Here is a 21508-nt window from a genome sequence, read left to right as displayed (position 1 = left end):
GCCATGTTCTTTCTGGAGAGGAGCGCCTGCTACCTTTTGTGAAATATGTGTAAGGAACTTGGGGTTGGTCACCCTAAATTACCTGGGGGCAACCAGACGTGGTCTCCCTGCTCACTGTGCTCAGAGAGGCACAGCTTCACCTCACTGATGAGGCCCAACAAGGCTGAAACACGTGTATGGGGTTGCTGTCGGTACTCTTGTTCAGAGAGGAATTGCCATAGCATTTCAGTGCTGGACTGCCCATGTGGGCGGGACAAAGACTGATATGCAAATGGATATTTCCCATCTGTGAAAGGTACAGTGAGCAAAAAGTGTGGGCTGCAAACTCTCACCTCAGAACAGGTTATCATGCCATGTTCTTTCTGGAGAGGAGTGCCTGCTACCTTTTGTGAAATATGTGTAAGGAACTTGGGGTTGGTCACCCTAAGTTATCTGGGGGCAACCAGACGTGGTCTCCCTGCTCACTGTGCTCAGTGAGGCACATCTTCACCTCACTAATGAGGCCCAACAAGGCTGAAACACATGTATGGGGTTGCTGGTGGTACTCTTGTTCAGAGAGGAATTGCCATAGCATTTCAGTGCTGGACTGCCCATGTGGGCGGGACAAAGACTGATATGCAAATGAATATTTCCCATCTGTGAAAGGTACAGTGAGCAAAAAGCGTGTGCTGCAAACTCTCATCTCAGAACAGTTTATCATGCCATGTTCTTTCTGGAGAGGAGCGCCTGCTACCTTTTTAAAAATAATCTCCCCTAATCCATGCCTTGCCCGCCTTGTACATTGAATCAAGTCACTGCTCTTCTGTGCCCTCACCACACAAAAGACTCTTTCAGAAGTAAGGTCACCAATGACAACCCCAGAGTGCAGAAAAGAAGTTTCAAATCTGTTGTGGAAGAGTTATGTCAGGTTTGATACTTATTTTACTCTCTGTGGGATTTTAGAAATGTTTTGCACATAGAGTGGGGTTACTGATGACTTCCCCTCTGCAGTCCCACTTCACCTAGAGAAACTGTATACATTCATTGTTGTATTGTTTATTTATGTATATGTCTCATTATTGTTTATTTATTTATATATTGTTTATTTATGTATATATCATGTATTGTTTATTTATTTATAGATTATGTATTTATATGATCTATTTCATGGCTGCATGTTATTCTCATGCTGGCATCAACACATTGGATTGATATGGAATCCACCTGTGTTGCACACCTGCTGAAAACCGAAATATTCCACAATACATTTTTGTAAATGCTTTATGTGACGCATAAATATATGAAGTGCAAAAGAACGGTGTTAAAGTGATTTGTGTTCCTTTCCTAAAACAACCAATGATCAAAAAGCATGTTGGGGATTGAGTTGCACAGGCGTTCAAGCGCAGTCACTCCCTCTGGTCAGTTTCCTCTTGTTTTAAAAGAACGAGCCTCTTTGTGTTTCGCTATCAATGGCATAATGCTGACATTTGCTTTGCTTTACCTTCCGTGTAGAAATGCACCGCATCAAGACTGATCAAGGAACCGCTACTGATTTGAGAAATCGTGGCCTCCCTTATTTTGTGAACATGAGGACGTTTATTACATCTCTGTCCAGCTTACAGTTGTAAAAGTGTTTCGTGCTTGTAGATGTGGCTACGTAGCGTTATTAACTTGAGCCGGCATTAGAAAAGTAATAAGGCAGCAACGTGTTGTATTATCTCTAGAATGAAAGATCTTCCTTGGACTGAACACGTTGGCCAATGTTCAAGGGAGTCAAAGCCCAAATGTCCTGACACAGTGTAACTTTAAAAAGGACATTACAGGCTGTACTCAGGACTGGCTGCGAGAAAGCAACGTGTGATCATCACTCGTGATATTGCGTGTAATGTAATAATTACGGCAATTCTTCAACAATATATTAACATCTGACCATGGCTTTTTCCTTTGTGTATGGAAAGCAAGAATGCCCAACGAATGTTTCTCTGGCACCCTGCCTAACTGGATTTGTGTTTCCAAGAAAGTCAACACAAAAACAAGGTGAAACATGTTCAAACGTTTGGGCTTTTTGTAATCAGGGCATGCCATTTGGCAGGCACTGCTATTGCCACTTGTACTACCTGGCCATACGACAGCAAAAGCCGAAACATGGTGTGAGTATCTGGGCAAACAATAGCATTGCCTAGCATATGCCTATCTATTATTTATGAATAAGCCAACATGATTGGCGTTGCCAAGACTTTTTATAACAGGACCTCAGTGCAAAGAACAGATGTAAGCATACACAAACTGGTTACAAATCAAGTGGCTAAAGTCACACTTGGTTTAGACATTTGTATTGCACCAGTAATAGGCATCAAGACTGCCTTGAAATAACATTGGGCTGCTCTACACAGCAGACATCCATTAGCTGTGTCCCTCTCCTCACATGCCATCCCACCCCTAGCTGAATTCCAATGAAATAGCTTTGGCTTCCAGCCAAAACTAGAAACATAACCCCCAAATGCACATTAAAGGTTAATTGTTATCTTCAGAGAGTAGGCACTTACCTTCCACAATGCCAATATCAGCAGCATCAGAATAAGGAGTCCAGCAAATGCGCTCAGTAGAATCACCCACAGGGGTACCCTTCCAGGATGAAGTTCTTTTGAAACTTTGATCACTGTCTGTAAGTTATTCAAACATTCACATTACATTTCTAGAAATTAATTGTTTGTTTTTGCACATATTGTGTACAACCATACATATACATTTTTTTCAAGTAAAAGATATAAATGTAACTACTCTACTCTTCTCTGAAAGTATAGAAACTATTATTGTGACATAATCCATTCTTAAATGCAATTGGTTTACTTCTCTATATTTATTAGTTATTACATGTACTTCTCTATATTTATCATTTATTACATGTACACAAATCATATAACTAAGATAACAAGATGGGCCTCATCACGAATAGGGCAGTAACGCTGGTGCTATTACCGCCGGCGCTATTAGCCCTACCGCCAAACCCCCCAGCGCTTTTAGTGCTGGATCACGGGTTTGGCGGAACGGTTATTGCCCATTCCCTATTGGGCCCATTTGGGAATTCCTCATTCCCCATTGGGCCCAATGGGGAAAATTTGCGCTATTACCGCCGGCATATTTCCCGCCGGCGGTAATAGCACACCAGAGCTGGGGGAAATCCACCAAGGCTATGATCTGGCAGACTCTTAAATACGGCGGTAATAGCGCTACCGCCGCATTTAAGGGTTACCGCCAGACTCGTGATGAGGCCCATTATGTCAAAAGTAATGCTGCGTGGATTAGTAAGAACAATCAGAGTCAAGCAGGTATTGGTACTTGATGGGTAGTGTTTGGGGATGTCCAATAAGAAAGATGCTCAACCTCCACTCATTAAGACAACTGAGAGAGAATAAAAAACATCAGAGGAGGACATTCTTGCCCAGCAATGCATAGGAAAGACTGTTTTTACTATGATATGATATGATAGGTTATTTATAACACGCTTAACACCCGGAGGTTTCTAAGCGCGGATCCGGGGATCCAACCTGTGCTACTCTGTGTCGTCTTGCTTTCAAGGCGAGCACGTTGCCCCAAGGCTATCCTCTCGGATGGCCAGGCCACAAACATGCTATTCTATGCATTGATGTACACTAGAGAGTATGAAACAGCTTATGGAGGACACTATTCAACTCCAAAAACATACTTTTCAATAGAAATGTCACACACATAGCACACACGACCGGTAGACTTCCGGTAGAGTTATTCTGCTGTTTACATATTAGACTTTTTAAGTACTTTGAGACATATGTCTGTCAACACCTTTTAGGAAACCTTCCGTCACCCCGTGGTAGAATCAGAGAGTGTGATGTAGCAGTCCAGCGGTGCACGGCCTGCACCACCAACACACTCCTGGCTCTGTGCATCTCACAGCCTGCACAGCTCATTCCTCAGGTCTGAATATTGTCAGATGCCCACATTTAAATTAGATCTGGAGGTCAGGCAGCGATTGTGAGAGATTGCGGCTAAATTAAACCACCAACCGACGACAAAATCTAGGTGAGATACCTTAAAAAATTGGTGGTGATAGTCCTAGTTTATGCCACGGGTGGACTGGCCTATAGGGAACTCTGGTGATTACCCAGTGGACCTCTGCACTCTGCGCCTCTTTTGTGTGGTAACCTATTTCATTTCGACATTTTCTCATAGGAAAAGGGTTAGGCTTGCTGAAGATGTGCAATAGGGGGCCACTTTGACATTTTGTTCCAGGGCCTCTTTTGGTTCCCAGTCCACCCCTGCATGGTGGCTAAAGTTTGTTCAAGTGTTTTTACACAATCAATCACTGGCTACAGTCTTTGCTTATCTTGTTCTTTATCAACATCCTGCAGGGGAGAAGTGTGCCGAAGGTTTTGTGTTCCCACTTCTGCTGAACCTCTCTTGTGGCGTCCCGCTGATGAATTCTGCAAAGCGGAGGGTTAGGAGGGCGGATTGACATACTGGGCCTCATCACGAGTTGGGTGGTAACGCCGGTGCTAATAGCGCTGGCGCTATCTGTCCTACCGCCAAACCCCCCGGCGCTATTAGCGCCAGATCACGGGTTTGGCGGTAATGGAAGTCCCCATTTCCCATTAAGCCCATTCGGGAATGCCCCATTCCCCATCGGGCTCAATGGGGAAATTTCGCGCTCATACCGCCGACGGATTTCCCGCCGGCAGTATGACCGCAAATTTTCGGCGAATTTCCCCCCAGCTCAGAGCTGGGGAGAAATCCGCCAAAGCCCTGATTTGGCAGACCCTTAAATCTGGCAGTAATAGCGCTACCGCCGGATTTAAGGGTTACCGCCAAACTCGTGATGAGGCCCACTGTGTGTAGTTGATCAGTATATTGGGGTCATCTGCAGATTTGTTCAGGTTCAGGAGATAATTAATGATTGTTTTAGCTGAGTTGAAAGCCTGTCTTTGAGGAGAGATTCAGTAATGGCATTTCTGTTATCGAGAACTAGGGTTGGATTTAGTAATTAGATAGAACGCTATGCAAACATTCCTGACACATTTGGAAACTTCCATCCCCTAAGGCTGGGAAATTGTTACAGGTCAAATGCACATGGGGATGGCTAACTAAATGTATGACGAGGGGGATACATCTTTGTTACGCACTCTTGGATTTTTCTACCTTGGAATTAGAATGAAATGAGAAGATAAGGAGAGGGGAATTTAGAGCATAGGCCAGGCTTTCGGGTGAGAATGACCTGCCAGTCTGCCTAGCCAAATGCACCATTTTCTTTTATTGTGGTGTTAACACCCAATCCGGTGTGCCGGATCCGGTGTTATCGGCCTGGGGCCCGAGTTAAAGGTCCGAGCAGAAGGAGGACCTTTAAAGAGGTTCCCCAGGCTGATTAGCACCCCGGGTTACCAAAGTGGTAATCTGAGGTGCAAACAAAAAAAAAGGATTTTCCTTCCTTCAACAGGACGCCGAGTGCGTCACATTGAAGGAAGAAAAATCCATTACAAATATGGCCATTTTTACATGGCTGCTGTCGGGAGCCGAGTGGAAGGTGCGGCAGTGCTGCCCCAGCTGAAATAAGTTAAGTTGGCGGGGGATTAAAATAATAAACAGGGATGGAGGGTGGAGGGATGATGGTGGCGATGGGGAGCGGCCATCAGGCGGCGTGGAACGCGGTCTTGCACCAGAGGTTCAAGCCCGCGTTCCTTGCCACCTGACTGGCTGCCACCCCCTGCCAGGGTGGTAATGTTATTTATTACACCTATTGTATACAAAGTAAACATAACTAAACAATAAACAAAGAGAGTAAAGGTACACCATAAAAACCGGGGACCTACTGAAAACAAATTAAGCAGAAGTAATTAAAATATATTTTAAACACAAATGCTTGTAACGTATTTCTATAAGCATTTAACAGGCTAACATTGGATGGTTGTTCACAGTCCACATGATTATACTTTGTCTCTTGTATTGTTTATAAATTGGCATTTTCATTCACATAGTTACATGTGTGAACTCTAAATACACCAGCAAGGATCAATGTGTATCTAAATAGGCGCTCTCTAAAAGGAGTGCAGGTCATTTCTAAAAGCAATCTGGCATTGGAAGGGAACCAGGAAAAGATCTGGATGACAGGGGTGAGGTGAGCAGTCTCCCTCACGTCGGACAATCAACGGTCTAGATCGAGTATTACAGACTCCAGAGAGGAAGACAGGGAGGAACAGCTGACATAAAACACTTTGCAGCATCTGGGTTGCATGTGACAGGTTACAATACAAATACATAGATAAACCATTTAAAAATGGACTCTGGGCAAGGCACACGTCTAGACAACTGAACCATTAAGTGTCTATCTAAATATAGATGGTAATTGGCAGACCCATCAATGTCATTACCGTGGCTGCTTATTCTCAAGTCAGAGTCTATAGCACAATTATATTTAGCCTCTTTTGACATTAAAGGTAACACACAATCCGAGGCTATTCTTTGCAGACATGTTTACGCTAGAAGCTGAACTTTTAAATGGGTTAAACAGGAAAGCTGTATTTGTTGGATTTAATGTCCTCTTAAAGTCAGAAGTCCTGAATGTTGGAAGCACCATGCCAGGTAGCATGTGAACATTGATGTACACTGATGCCTTGTCTACTTGGACTAATCAGCAGCATCACATAAACAGAGTGAATAACATGAGAAGCATGATGGTACCACAGGAGACCCTGGCGGTGATGAGACTGTGTCAATCTGATTGAATAGCATGAAAGACATGATGGAAACACAGAGTACACTGGCGGTGATGAGACTGTGTCAAACTGATTGAATAGCATGAGCGACATGATGGAAACCCAGAATACACTGGCGGTGATGAGACTGTGTCAATCTGATTGAATAGCATGAAAGATATGATGGAAACACAGAGTACACTGGCGGTGATGAGACTGTGTCAATCTGATTGAATAGCATGAAAGATATGATGGAAACACAGAGTACACTGGCGGTGATGAGACTGTGTCAATCTGATTGAATAGCATGAAAGACATGATGGAAACACAGAGTACACTGGCGGTGATGAGACTGTGTCAAACTGATTGAATAGCATGAGCGACATGATGGAAACCCAGGATACACTGGCGGTGATGAGACTGTGTCAATCTGATTGAATAGCATGAAAGATATGATGGAAACACAGAGTACACTGGCGGTGATGAGACTGTGTCAAACTGATTGAATAGCATGAGCGACATGATGGAAACCGAGAGTACACTGGCGGTGATGAGACTGTGTCAATCTGATTGAATAGCATGAAAGACATGATGGAAACACAGAGTACACTGACGGTGATGAGACTGTGTCAAACTGATTGAATAGCATGAGCGACATGATGGAAACCCAGAATACACTGGCAGTGATGAGACTGTGTCAATCTGATTGAATAGCATGAAAGACATGATGGAAACACAGAGTACACTGGCGGTGATGAGACTGTGTCAAACTGATTGAATAGCATGAGCGACATGATGGAAACCCAGAATACACTGGCAGTGATGAGACTGTGTCAAACTGATTGAATAGCATGAGCGACATGATGGAAACCCAGAGTACACTGGCGGTAATGACACTGCGTCAATCTGATTGAATAGCATGAGCGACATGATGGAAACCCAGAGTACACTGGCGGTGATGACACTGCGTCAATCTGATTGAATAGCATGATCGACGTAATGGAATCCCAGAATACACTGGCGGTGATGAGACTGCGTCAAACTGATTGAATAGCATGAGCAACACGATGGAAACCCAGAGTACATTGACGGCAATGAGACTCTGTCAAACAGGATAAAGAACATGAAAGACATGATGGGACCCCCAGGGACAGTGGCGGTGATGAGATTGTGTCAAATAGGTAGAATAACATGAGAGAAATAATGGAACCCCAGAGACCACTCGTTATGGTGAGAGCGAGTCAAACATATTGAGTACCATGAGAGTCACTGCTGACAGACAAAATAATAAAATCGGCTCCCAAAATTGGAATTGACGGATGATAATGATTGGTATGTTAAAGAATTGAATGATTTAACACTACAAGCAAATATTGACGTCTACACATCAGTACAGTGCACAGAGTGATTAGGTGATTTTGAACAATTCCCTGAAATGAAAGCAACACTTTAGAGGGAGTCAATCTCACATAAGCGTAGTGGTATATGCTGTAGAGAAATTAAGTGATGCTTGACAAGTCTGCAAATCTGCACAGTATTCTGGTGTAGTGCATCTGTTTTCAATCTACCCCTCAACTACTATACCACGCTAACCATGTGTGTTGTCTCCTCATGCATACTTGTTCCTACTCATGTCTGCATTTGTACCTCTGCAAACAGCTCTATCTCTCGTTTCACAAAGGATAACCTACACAAACCCTTTTGTGTTATGCCCAACAGATACCAGTTTGATAATGACATCAGTCTACAAGAGGCCTAAGCAGCCTGTTGTCTATAAGGAATTAGTCAAATATTTGGGGCAAGAAGAGAGCAAAAAAGGTTCATGTATACCTTATAGAATTAAAGAGTTAACCCTGTATCATCATAGGCCTTTGTCCTTTCATCCCTTCGATGGCTGTCTTCATCTCCATTAATGGACTTAAGTTCACCCAGGAGGTGAACGTCCTCCAAGTGAAGCTCTGGGTAGTGTCACCCCAGGCAAATAATCCGCAATTGCAGATCTTTCCCATCTTGTCTTTGCTACATATATTGCACTATAAATGTATTCAAATTAGACACCTATGCACGCCCTATCCCTTTTCACACTTCCAGTGTCCTCCCTTATACCAAGAATAGTTCCATGCTTTACACTTTGTGAGGCTAGAGGTTAAGATTAATTCTAAATCTTCCAGCCATCACCTCTTTTGTTTTGCTTTAGTCACCTTGACCGGGACATGTATGCCCAGACATGAGTCCATTTCCTGTTGCATCTAGAGACCCAAGCTACTCCTCACTAATGATGGTGAAACATGTCTGGGGATGCTTGTAGGCTTGTGCAGAAGGAATGTGACATACCATTTTGGGCTGAACTGCCCCTTTTTGGGTGGGTGCAAATCTGATTGCATATGGTCTTTCCCCTTTCTCTAATGGATTGGCAGGCAAATAAAGATGGTTAGGAGGATTGCCCAGAGTAATGTCAGAGGTCAAGATTACTTCTAAACCTTCCAGTCATCATCTCTTTGAATTTTCTTTAGTCACCCTTAGTGGGGTGGGTATTCCCAGACATGGGTCCTGTGCCTGTTGGGCCTACGGACCCAAGCTACTTCTCACTGATGATGCCCAATGAGGTTGAAACATGCCTGAGTATGACTGTGATCTTGTGCAGAAGGGATGTGATCAAGCAGTTTGGGCTGGACTACTCCTTTTGGGTTGGTACCATGCCTGCTTTGCTTATGGTATTTCCCCTCACTTTAATGGCTTGACAGGAGAAGAACAATGGTCAGACAGGTTTCCCAGAGTGATGCCAGAGGTTAAGATTAAATCTAAACAATCCAGCCATTACCTCTTTTGTTTTGCTCAATTTTTTGCACTTGCATTATATTAGCAAATTATTGATCAGCTTTATCCTCTTTCTCACAATAGTTCTGCTTGAGATAGTCCAGTTTGAATCAGTTTCACTGATTACTGGCATTTAACATAACATTGTACACATCCAATGGTGGCCTTGAGGCCTTCCCAAACATTTCCAGCAGAGACCTCCCCCATTCCATATTCCCTACAATAATTCCCAATTTCCCAGACTATTTCATCCTTCTGCTACCTATCCACCAGCAGCGAAGGGAACCCAGAGAAATAGATGCATGAGTTTCCACAAGAAAATAGTTCATTGTGTAAGTTGAGGCGCAGGTATAGAGCACCAAATTCATTTTCTCTTAACCTCTACCATGTTTTGTGGTCACAATAAAACTCCGGCTGGGTTATGAAGTTATGTATTTGCATGCATTGTACCCAAAAGGTCTTCTGATTATTGAAATGTGTTTTGATTGTTTTAAAATTAGTATGAGCTTCTGTCTTTTTTTAGCTTGTATACTTTTTCGGTGACTGTCATCCATACTAATATATTGTGAATTGGGGGACATACAATGTGCAGCTGCAAGAGGCCGCCTACTTCATGGGCTCATTGAATATTTCATCCAGCTACTTATTTATATATATAAAACGCTTAGGTATATTTCTGTACTGAGCTGATGCAATTTATCAGTGTTAGGTTGCCCTCTGCTGTCCAAATGGCAAAGTGCCCTCACTTCAACAACAGCAAAAATTTCAAAATATGGATGTAATGTATCAGTGTTTGGTTGCCCTCTGCTGTTCAAATGGCAAAGTGCACCCACTTCAACAGCTATCATTTCAACAAACCGATTGAGCATGGTCCTATGTGGTCACCTTCAACTATCACAAACATTCGGAATAATTTCAAGTTACTTCTTTCTACCCCCACTTCTAATCACACAGGGCACGGCGGTTCCAATTTCAATTAACAATGAATTGCTGGCTCAACGTTTCAGTCTCTAAAGAGTGAAATGCTGTTGGATGAATGCCTCCTCACGAGCTAAAACTGAAAGTAGACACTTTAATTATGCTACTACGCAATCTTATGTGATCACAGGCACTCTGCAATGGAACAAGGTGGAATATTATGCATATACAAAGACACATCATGGAGGCCCGTGTGATCAATGGAACTTAGATACTGTTCTTATAGCATGCATACCTCTCATTCCATCAAATATGTTTAGCCTTTTAAATGACCATTAATAATAGGGAACTATGTCTCCTTCTTGGAAGTGATTGTGGTACTTCCAATATTTAAGAACGGGGACAGAAGTGACCCTATGAATTAAAAACTGATATTGACCTTTCAGATATGCTAGAATGGTGTATGTTACACAGGGAAAAGCTAGTTTATTCATAAAAACTAAGTGTCATAGTTTTTAATCAGTGCAGGCGCAAGATAACATTTTGTTCACAAGTGGGTAAGTGGTAAAGCCATAACACTGCAACTATGGCAGACAGCTCTGCATTAGTCATGGAGACAGACAAGGAAGGAATGTGCACACAACCCACCCTCATTCCCTCTTAAATTACATGGTGGAAAGGACAGAAGAGAAGATATAGCTGATATGGACCACATATATTATGAACCTCGAACGCATTGAGCCTTGCTGATATGGACATTGCTGTTGTGGCAGGCATAGGGATGTTGTGTCTTAGTGCTGGTACTTGTAGGGACTAGGTGCAGAGAGTGCCTGACAATATTTGAAACCTACTGCGTGCATGGGAGATGGAAGAGATTTGTGGGAAATTTCTGGGGCAAATGTCAGCCTGCCATTTGGCAGAGGATGAAATGTGCTACCCACAAAGGTGGCGTGGCAGAAAGTGTGACTGGGATGCTGTCCTGCCTGGTTGGGGTTCTCACAACAAAAATTGTATGGTGTAACTGTCGTGATCCGAGGGTTGTCCTCGATGTATTTTCCTAGGCCTAGATATGTCAGTGCTGCACCTGTGATGAAAACATACTGCTCCTTATGAGTCCCCTTCAATGCCATTGGGGAGGAAGATGTCACAATGTGAAGGCATTTGGGGAGTGAAAGAGTCCTGAGACATGGTGGTGCTGGAGACGACAAGGAAGAACTCATCCGTAAACGTGGTGGCATTGAGAATAAAGTAAGGGAAAGGGAAGGTCCAAGATTCATCTTGGTGAGATTACATTGCTTCCATGACAAGGATGCTGTGAAAATTAAATGGGTATAAAGAGAGATTGAGTACCAGGATAACAGGATATGCATCTTTTCAGACCTGTCAATCTTGACACTGAAGTAATGACAGCATTGTATGGATTTAAAGTGCTGGTTGATGGTAATGGATGTCAGCTACAGGTTTGGATTCCGCTTCTTCCTGGTGTTTGAAAGGGTGGTTGTGAGCTAGAATCTTAGAAATATTTCAGTGGCCGAAAGTGTCACTGGTGGGGATGGCAAATGGGGAGTTGGTCAAATGGGCAGAAACCCAGAGGAAAGAGAACAGGGAAGAAAGGAGTTACTACAAGAGCGGGATGAGATCATGTAATTACAATCCTAGAAAATTTGAAAGGAGACCGTGGAACATGGGTGAATGTGATGTATTCAGGCTGTTTTGGTACAATCTCTGATGGTTGTTGGACATCTGGGGGGTAAGTGGTAGAACAGATTACTGAAGTTGGGTTGTTGCTTTCTCTTGCAGCTCCCTGGGCATGGTATATAACAGAGAAGTGAATGGGGGAAGAAAGGGAATGTGACATCACTGGTGAGATATTTCTTGGGGATTCACATGTATTTGTGGGAAAATTGAGGGACAAGTTTCAGTTCCATTCATGGTTTGTTGATTCTCTTAGGTTATATAGTGTGGTGGGCTCTTAATGAACTAGTGGTATTGAACTGAACTGGTAGTGATTGAAATGTGACCCTCATTGAACACCAAGAAATGATGTTGTAAAAGGAAATTTCCCCACTGATAAAGTGGTGAAAAAGGCTGCCCTTTCTTCTTGTGCCCCAGAAGTGAAAATGTTCCCACTACACCCAGGTACAGCCACCTCCTTATAGTAAGGAAAACTGCACCAGAGAATAATTTGGTGGGTGACAAATGGCAAAGTCAGAACTCACACACAATAATACATCATGGTACCAAAGAAGCTACCAGACCTGGGCCTTTGTATCGACCAGATGTACGTAGTGTGGTCAATGAGATTAAATGCTTTTATCTACAGAATGGGATAGCAGCAGCACGTTAGATCAGCTGTGGATGTAGAGATTGCCTCCACTCCTTTCACGCCCCCATTAGCAGGACAAAACCATAGTGATGGTGAATCAAATAACTGCAAAGAACAAGTTACTTACCAACTGTAATGTTCTTTTGATTGGATGTACCTCCCACATATTCCTCATCTTAGATATATCCTTATCTTCAGCTTTGCTGCTTCGGAAAACATTTTCTCTCCACCAGAGGGTGCTCCACTCGAGGCTGCAGTGTCGATGTCCCTCAGCGGCATCCGTCGAGTGCCGACGTCCTCTGCTGTATAATTGCCTCGAGCCGCGCCCATTGGCCTCAGTTCTGTTTTTGTGTATATTGTAGCCAATGAATTGTAGGTAATGGCATGCCTCTTTTGACCCAAGCCTAAAAGGTACTTTGAATGTAAACCATGTAAACTGTACTGTGGGGTAGGCTGGGAAAGTCGATGAGGAATACGTGGGAGGAACATCCAATCGAAAGAACGCTACAGTTGGTAAGTAACTTGTTCTTTGAATGGATTGTGTCCTCCCACGTATTCCTCATCTTAGATAGGGCCTCATTCCGAGTATGGCGGTAAGGGATAGCGGCCACCGCTAACGAGAGCGGTGGCGGTAATCCCTTACCGCCATACTCCGAGTTCCCTTAGCGCCATGGTGGTTTTAACACCTGCTTTTAGCAGGTGTTAAAAACCATGGCGCTAAGGGACCTTGATGTTAATTACGCCACCGTAATTTACGGTGGCGTAATTGACGCCTTCCCCACTCCCATTATGCCCTATGGGGCAAGAATGGGAATGGGGAAGGGTAAATGGGGATTGGGGAATTACCGCCCCGCCAACCTTGGAATGGGGCGGTAATTCCGCCAACCACCAAGGCGCTGCCGGTCCGGGTACGGCGTCAACCAAGGCGTTAATAGCGCCATTGGTTAGCGCCGTACTCGGAATGAGGCCCATAGACTCCCAAAGCAGTTTTGTATTGGAGGAGTGAGTACAGAGATATAGGGGGTCATTACGACCCAGGCAGTTAGTACGCCAACTTTACCACCATGGTGTAAACTATGTTTACACCATGGTGTAAATCCGCCATCCACCATGGTGTAAACTACGTTTACACCATGGTGGATGGCGGATTTACTGCCCCATTCCAAGGTGAGTGGGGCGGTAAATCCCCATTTCCCATTTTACCCTTCCCCATTCCCATTTTTGCCCCATAGGGCATAATGGGAGTGGGGAAGGCGCTAATTACGCCACCGTAAATTACAGTGGCGTAATTAGCACCAAGGCGGTTCAGCGCCATGGATTTTAACGGCTGCTAGAAGCAGCCGTTAAAATCGGAATCAGGCGTTAAGGGTTAACGATGGCGTTAACACTTAACGCCTGAGTTGTAATGAGGCCCAAAATCATGTACAGAATGAAGTACTGATTTAGCAAAGAGACCTCCCTGTGAAGAAGTCGAATCTAGGGCATAGTGTTTTATAAATGTGTGCATGGATGACAAGGTGGCTGCTGCGCAAATATCTTGCATTGGGACACCCCTTTGACGGGATGTTGAAGTTGCCATGCCCCTTGTTGAATGAGCCCTCAGCCCATCTGGAGGATCTTTCCCAGCCAATCTATAACATTCAGTTATAGCCAAAATTATCCATCTAGACAATGTTTGCTTAGTCACTGCCAGCCCCAATTTACGGCCAGTGTATACCAAAAAAAGCTGGTTACACTGAAACATTATTGCCAGTCTTGAAATATAGAAACTAAGAGCCCTCCTACGGTCTAATCTATGTAGCCTTTCCTCCTCCTTACTTTCGTGAGGGGGAGGGTAAAAAGCAGGCAGTGTTATTTTTTGTGACAAGTGAAAATCTAAGACCATTTTTGTCAAAAAAGAGGGTTTGACCCTAAAAACAACTTTATCTTTGTAAAAGACGGTGTGAGGAGGACTGCTAGAAAGTGCCTGCAACTCACTTACTGTGCGGGCTGATGTAATTGCCTCTAGAAGTATGGTTTTTAAAGTAAGGAGCCTTAATGGACAAGAATGTTAAGTCTCAAATGGGATGCATGTGAGGAACTTTAATACTAGGTTTAAATCCTACACAGGTACTTGAAAAGGTATTGGAGGAAACACATTAAAAATGGATAGCGCTGCTAAATAAGCTTTTATCATGCCAACCTGGAGCACCAGATTGGCCGAGTATAGCAGAAAAGACAATATTGTGGTAATGAAAACGGTCCCCATTCTTATCTCTGCACCAGTTACTGAATTTGTTCCAACGACACCCCGGTTCAGAGATTTAGTTGCTGGCCTTCTGGGCAAAAACAAAATCTCCATAACGTCTTCAGGAAGGTCCCAATCCTTGTATCTCAGCCTCTCAGAAGCCATGTGTGAAGGTTGAGTGTTTTGACCTCTGGTTGGAGACCTGGACCTTCCTCTCGTGAGAGCAGGTCCTCTCTTTGTGGAAGACGTATTGGAGGACATATGACATGTTCAGAAGGTCCGGGTACCATGTTCTCCTGGCCCAATTGGGGGCAATTAGGATCATGGTTTTGCTGAACCTTCTTAACCTCCTGATTACTTAAGGGATCACAGGGACTGGAGGAAACGCGTACAGAAGCAGAAATTCCAGTCCACCACAAACACGTCTCCTAGAGCTCCTCTTGGAGGAAATTCCCTTGAGCAGCACAGTTCGCACCTCCGATTGACCCTGGTCACGAAAAGATCCACTTGAGGGGTTACCCAAAGTGCAAAGATCTCTTGAAGGACTTCCTGAGCTAGTTCCCTGCTCTGCCTGCTCAGAGCGTCTGCCGCTGTGTTTTTCTCTCTGGCTAGATGAACCGCCGACAGAGAAATCCCTTCTTATATTGCCCAGAACCAGAGCTGCATTGCCTCTCTGCACAGTGGTAGTGACCCTACTCCTCCTCTCTTGTTGAGGTAGTACATGGCCACTGTATTGTCCGTCATTATCAGGACATTCTTTCCCTGCACAGAGGGCAGACAGGCCTTCATGGCTAGTCTGATTGCCCTCAACTCCAATAGGTTGTAGTGTGTAGTTTGTACTCTGATGGAGACCAACAACCGAAGATCGTCAAATGTTGGCATGAGCTCCCCACCCTGTCAGTGAGGCATCTGTCACTCCGGCCATGGTTGCCAAAAAGATTCTCCCTTGAGGATATTGTTGTTGCAAGTCAACCATCGAAGATCATGCACCACTCTGGCTAGAACTTGCAAAAGATATGACATTTCCCCTGAAAATTGGGACCATTGAGTCCTGAGGGCCCACTGTAGGGATCTCATCCTCAATCTGGCTTCTGGCACCAGAAAAATGCAGGATGCCATAAGACCGAGCAACCTCAGGAAATCGAAGGCCGGTAGATACTGGGCATTCTGGAATTTTGTTACCATCTGCAGAATGTGGTGAGCTCTCTCTTCGGGAGGCGAGGGTTTCCGCAAGCAAGTATCCAGGACTTCTCCAATAAACTGGAGCTTCTGTGATGGTATCATATTTGATTTTTTTAAGTTCAGAGAAAAGCCCAGTCTGTGAAGGAAGTGCCAGGTCTTGGTAACATGCTCCTGTGCTTGTCCAGGGGAGCGTGCCCTGATCATCAATCGTCCAGGTATGGGTAGACGTGAATCCCCCCTCTTCTGAGCCACTACCGCCAACAACTTGGTGAAAACTCTTGGGGCGGAGGTCAACCCGAAAGGCAGCACTCGAAACTGGTACTTCCTGTGTTTGAGATGTATTGGCAGATTAAAGTAAGCATCCTGAAGGTCCAATGATACCAAACAGTCTTGGAGTTGGAGAGCATGAAGGATCTGAGAGAGTGTGAACATCTTGAACTTGTCCTTCCGGAGGAACTTTTTCAAGTTTCTCAAGTCCAAGATGGATCTCAATCCTCCGTCCTTCTTTGGTATGAGGAAATATGGGGAATACCAACCCTTGTTCCTCTCCGCTACAGGTACATGTTCTATTGCACCTTTCTGTAGCAGGGTTAAGACTTCCTGCAACAGGAGCGGGTCTGGATGTTTGGCAGAGTTGTATCCCAGCGGGTGATTCTGAGGTTTATTTTGAAAAGGAAGGCAGTAACCTTGGGATACTGTTTCCAGTGCCAAAGAATCTGATATAATGCCCCCCCATTCTTCCAGATTCTGCAAGATCCTGCCTCCAACCGGGGTCTTGTGGGTCAAAACCTCAAAGTGGCTTTGCGGCAGCTGCAGCAGCGGCCGAAGGGACAGTTGCTGTTGCTGGGGCATATCTAGTACCTTTTCCTTGCCCTCGAGGAAATATTGTTTGTTCCCTTTGACTGGCCTGTCCACTTCCCTTTCCAAATGAGGAATAAAATCGAATGGGACAACCGCTCCAGGAAGATGAGCCTGTGTAGGGGCATTGTTGAGTTTGTCGTATAGCGGCACTGAGTGATTTTGCGGCCTTTTTGGAGGTCTGCAGCTTCTGCAAACTTTCATCCGCCTTGCTGCAGAACAACCTCGAGCCGTCAAATGGCATATTAAGAAGTCTTGCTTGCACATCCGGTGCAAAACCTGACTTCCTCAGTCACGCAAATCTACGTAGCACCGTACTAGATGCTATGGACCTACTAATACTGTCAGCCGTGTTCAAACCTGATTGAAGGCATTCCCCCAAAGCCACCTTTCCATCCCTTACTATGGACAGGAAACCTTCCTGTTCCTCACCTTTAGGGATGTGTTAAGCTGCCACTGTCATATAGTCCAACATGGTGAATGTAAATCTTGCAAGGGTGCAAGTTACATTTGTGGATTTTAATGCCATGCTCCCTGATGAAAAAATCTTTCGGGACCATGCATCGATCTTCTTATCATCCCTATCTGGGGGAATTGTATGATATGTTGCATTCCTAATAGAAGTAGCTGCTTGAACTACAAGACTCAGATGATGGGTGTTTACTCAAATATTCAGGATCTGAAGAACAGGGCCTGTATTTTGAAACATTTTTTATTTACTGCCAGAGTAGACTCAGGGTTTTTCCATGCAGTGTTCACCGTCCTTTATAGAGCCAAGTGAAATGGAAGTATAGGATCTTGTTGAGGTCCCTCTGAAAGGATGTCAGTCATATCATCCTCCTGGTAAATAGGTGAATGTCTGCTCCACCCCATAAATTCAGTTACCCTGTTCATTAACTTTCTATATCCTGCATCAGCATGCTCAGCTGGGTCAGGCTTTTCAAATTCATATTCTGCAGATGTGTCCAGACCACTTGCTGACTGCAAGCACTCATATAAGTTTGCCATTTTAGATTGAGGGTCAATCAACTCCTCAGGGACCTGTATTGTTCCAAATTTCACTCCCGCAGGTGAAACATCTTCTTCTTCTGATGAACCTCCCTCATAAATGGAGGACATGGTTCTAAAGAAATCCTGCCTACTTTCAGGGTGAAATCATTTCTCAGGTGGCATAGATTTCGACACAGATGTCGACTTTGCAACAGGAATGAATGAAGACGTTGACGAGGGCGTTGATGGTGTTGACGTAATAGGCATCGCCTTCGATACTGTTGACGTAACCTTCGACACTTTCAAAGGAATTGTCGACGCCGTCGACACCATCGAAGGAGCCTTCGACACCGTCAGCTGTGCACTCGACTTAACTTTTTGGAATGGTTTGTCGACACCCTGTGCTCGATCGCCTTTGATAGAGAGTTTGAGGAAGTCTTTGACGAGGATTTTGATGGCGATGAGTATTTGACACCATTTTATCGAGTACTAACCACGATATTTGCACCGGTAGGTGTTTTTTATGAGGCATTGGGGAAGATTCCCTGGATGACACCCTTGACGATTTCTTGTCAGATTTTCTTGTCTTAGATCTTCCCCTGTCACTTTTTCTATGAGCAGGGGCTTGGACTTCGCTCTGCTTTTTTGAGGGGGTCTGGGCCGCATTCTCAAAAATCTTTAGCATAGATGTTCTGAAGGCTTCCCACTTTCCTGGGGAATCAAGTTTTGATGGACATGTGATAACTTCTTCAGACGACGTTGAGGAAGATATGATATGATATGGCATTTGTTAAGCGCCTTTACACAAGTGTTTCAAGGCGCGACGAGGCAGGGAGGGGGGGACAAAGAGAAGACAGACAATGATTTTACTAGGCCAGGTGTCAGTCAGATCACGCAAGTGCATGGGAAGAGGGGAAGGGAAAGTGCAAGGGGAAAGGGAGAGGTGAAAGTGCAGTACAAGGGTAGTAGAATAACAAGATAAATAATAAAGGGCCAGCTGGTGGCAAGTGCAAGGTAAGTGCAGACAAGTGCTGGGAAGGGGGCTCTAGAGATACAGAGACAGTCCCGCAGTGCAGGTGTTGCCAGAGTGGCGGTGCAGGGGGCAAGTGACTGGGCCAGGGACCGAGATCAGTGAGAGGGGCCCAGCGCAGATTCAGTGCAGTTTCAATCAGGAATTCAGCAGGGGAGAGAAAGCAGAAGCAAAGAGGAAGGTTTTGAGGTGCTTCCAGAACCGGAGATGGTTCTCCTCAAGTTTCAGGGAGGCAGGAAGGCTGTTCCAGAGAAAGGCCCCTGCCGCGGAGAGAGATCTACCCCCAACTCGTTGCTTGGAGAAGCGGCTGACCCTGAGGGAGTTGGAGGCGGATGAGCGAAGAGCTCGAGAAGGAAGATATTTAGGAAGAGAGAGTTGAAGGTATTTTGGCCCCAGGCCCCAGAAGGACTTGTGGACAATGCAGAGGGTTTTGAACTTAATCCTCGCAGCCACTGGGAACCAGTGCAGAGATTTCAGTCCTGGAGAGATATGGTCCCTGGGCTTGAGGCCAAGGACAAGTCTTGCAGTCCTTTTCTGGATGAGTTGCAGAGGGCAGAGAGTAGAGGCAGGCAGATTTAAATAGAGGCTGTTACAGTAGTCCAGCTTAGAGAGAACCAGGGCTCTGGAGACAGTGAGCTTCTGGGGGAAGGAGAGAAAGAAAGAATACCTCTGAGGAGGTGCAGCTGGTAGTGTGACTTCTTAGAGACATCAGAAATGTGAGGAGAGAAGGAGAGTGTGGAGTCGAAGAGGACCCAGAGGTTTTTTGCCTTGCAGGTAGGAGCAGGAAGAGGGCCAAGAGAGGCCGGCCAGAGAACTGCAGGGAAGGAGGGAGTGGGTGTGCCGATGAGTAGAATCTCAGTCTTACTGGCGTTAAGGCAGAGGTCATTGGCAGCACACCACTCCTGGATAGCAGACAGACAGCCAGAGATGAGGGAAGGAGAGGAGGAGGCTGAGGGTAGCCTGAAAATAGCTGGGTATCATCCGCATAGCACTGAAAGTTGTGGCAGAGAGCGGTGATGCGGTGGGCAAGGAGTGCCAGATATTGGTTGAACAGCCAGGGAGAGAGTTTAGATCCCTGGGGGACACCACAGGTAGAGAGAAAGATGTCAGAGAGGAAGGATCCAAGTTGAACCTGGGAGGGTCGATTGGAGAGGAAAGAAGTCAGCCACGACAGAGCCTGACCAGTGATACCCAGGTTATCATGGAGACGGTTGAGCAGGATGGCATGGTTGACAGTATCAAAGGCAGAAGAGAGATCAAGCAAGATGAGAACACACAGAGTGTTAGAGTCAAGGTTGGAGAGAAGGTCTTCACGGAGTTCAGGAGAGCAGTTTCCGTGCTTCTGGCAGCTCTGAAGCCAGACTGATGGTCATGAAGACAACCCACAGATTCAGCATGGAGATTAATCTGGGAGATGGCCAGTTTCTCCAGGAGCTTGCCCAGGAAGGGAGTGATAGAGATTATGCGATAGTTAGCCAGGCAGGAGGGCAGGAGGGGTTGGAAGAGGGTTTCACAAGAAGTGCTTAAGGGGGGATGGGAAGACTCCAGTGGCGAAGGAGTGATTGCAGAAGTCAGCCAGGGCAGGAGCCAGAGAGTCGATGTGGTCCTTGATAGTTTTGGAGGAACAGAGGTGAATCTGTTTCGATGAGACTTTTATAGATCGGACTTGTCTGGAAACCTCGTCAGCAGAGAAAAGGGGAAAGGCAGAGAACGAGGGAGGAGGGGTGGCTGCAGAAGGGCAGGAGGAAGAGCAGGGAATAGAGGGAGGGAGGTGATAGGAGGAGAGTGAGGACAGGATGTCCTGAGTTTTTGAAATGAAGTGAGAAGCCAGTGCCGTGCAGAGGGCCTGGGAGGGGACAGGAGAGGTAGAGACTGCGGCAGGATTGGCCAGTTCCTTCCAGATTTTAAAGAGTTCAGCCGAGTTGTTAGATGCTGCAGAGTCGCGGACTTGGCTATGGGCTCTCTTCTTGGTGAGAACGGAGAGCCGGTATTGCCTTTGGAGCAGACGGCAGGCCAGTTTGTCAGAGGATGAACATAAAGCACGCCAGAGGAAGAGGGGGACTGGTGATGTCTTTTCTTTGCCTTTTTTGAGGAAGAAGAAGAGGACTTCTGGATCTACTCCTCAGACTAGACTTTTTAGGTTTGTGACATTTTAAAGCAGACTCGGCCAAGTCTCTTTTTTCCCTCGAAGAAAACTTTGAGGACTCCTCCCCCACTGCCAGTTTCCCTCTCTGTCCCTTTAATGCTTTATGGGTCATCGACTGGCAGGAACTGCACTTGTCTATATGGATGGTCGGAATCGAGGCACCAGAAGCAATTCCGATGGGGGTCAGTCAGCGACATCTTCCTCCCACATTTCTGGCATTTTTTTTAATCCAGTCTTCGGCGTGGAAGGATTTTATGACGAAGACATTTTCACAAACTGAAGCGCTGTTTTCTCAATCCGAAGCGAAGCTAAC

General features: G+C 45.2%; 1 protein-coding gene across 2 annotated transcripts in view; it reads right to left on the bottom strand.

The window, feature by feature from the left end:
- ITGA1 (integrin subunit alpha 1) overlaps positions 1 to 21508 on the bottom strand; it is a 1202180-nt gene that overhangs the window by 6930 nt on the left and 1173742 nt on the right. For both annotated transcript variants that reach the window (XM_069627258.1, XM_069627257.1), the window contains one exon: positions 2526 to 2642. In XM_069627258.1, coding sequence (XP_069483359.1) covers positions 2526 to 2642 — 117 coding nt within the window. The remainder of the gene's footprint in view (positions 1 to 2525; positions 2643 to 21508) is intronic.

This window comes from Ambystoma mexicanum, chromosome 6p (assembly GCF_040938575.1).
Source record: "Ambystoma mexicanum isolate Mex_15411 chromosome 6p, UKY_AmexF1_1, whole genome shotgun sequence".
In the NCBI taxonomy this organism is placed as follows: domain Eukaryota; kingdom Metazoa; phylum Chordata; class Amphibia; order Caudata; family Ambystomatidae; genus Ambystoma; species Ambystoma mexicanum.
The sequence above is the reverse complement of the archived record's forward strand: the minus strand, read 5'-3'. Positions and strand labels throughout refer to the sequence as shown.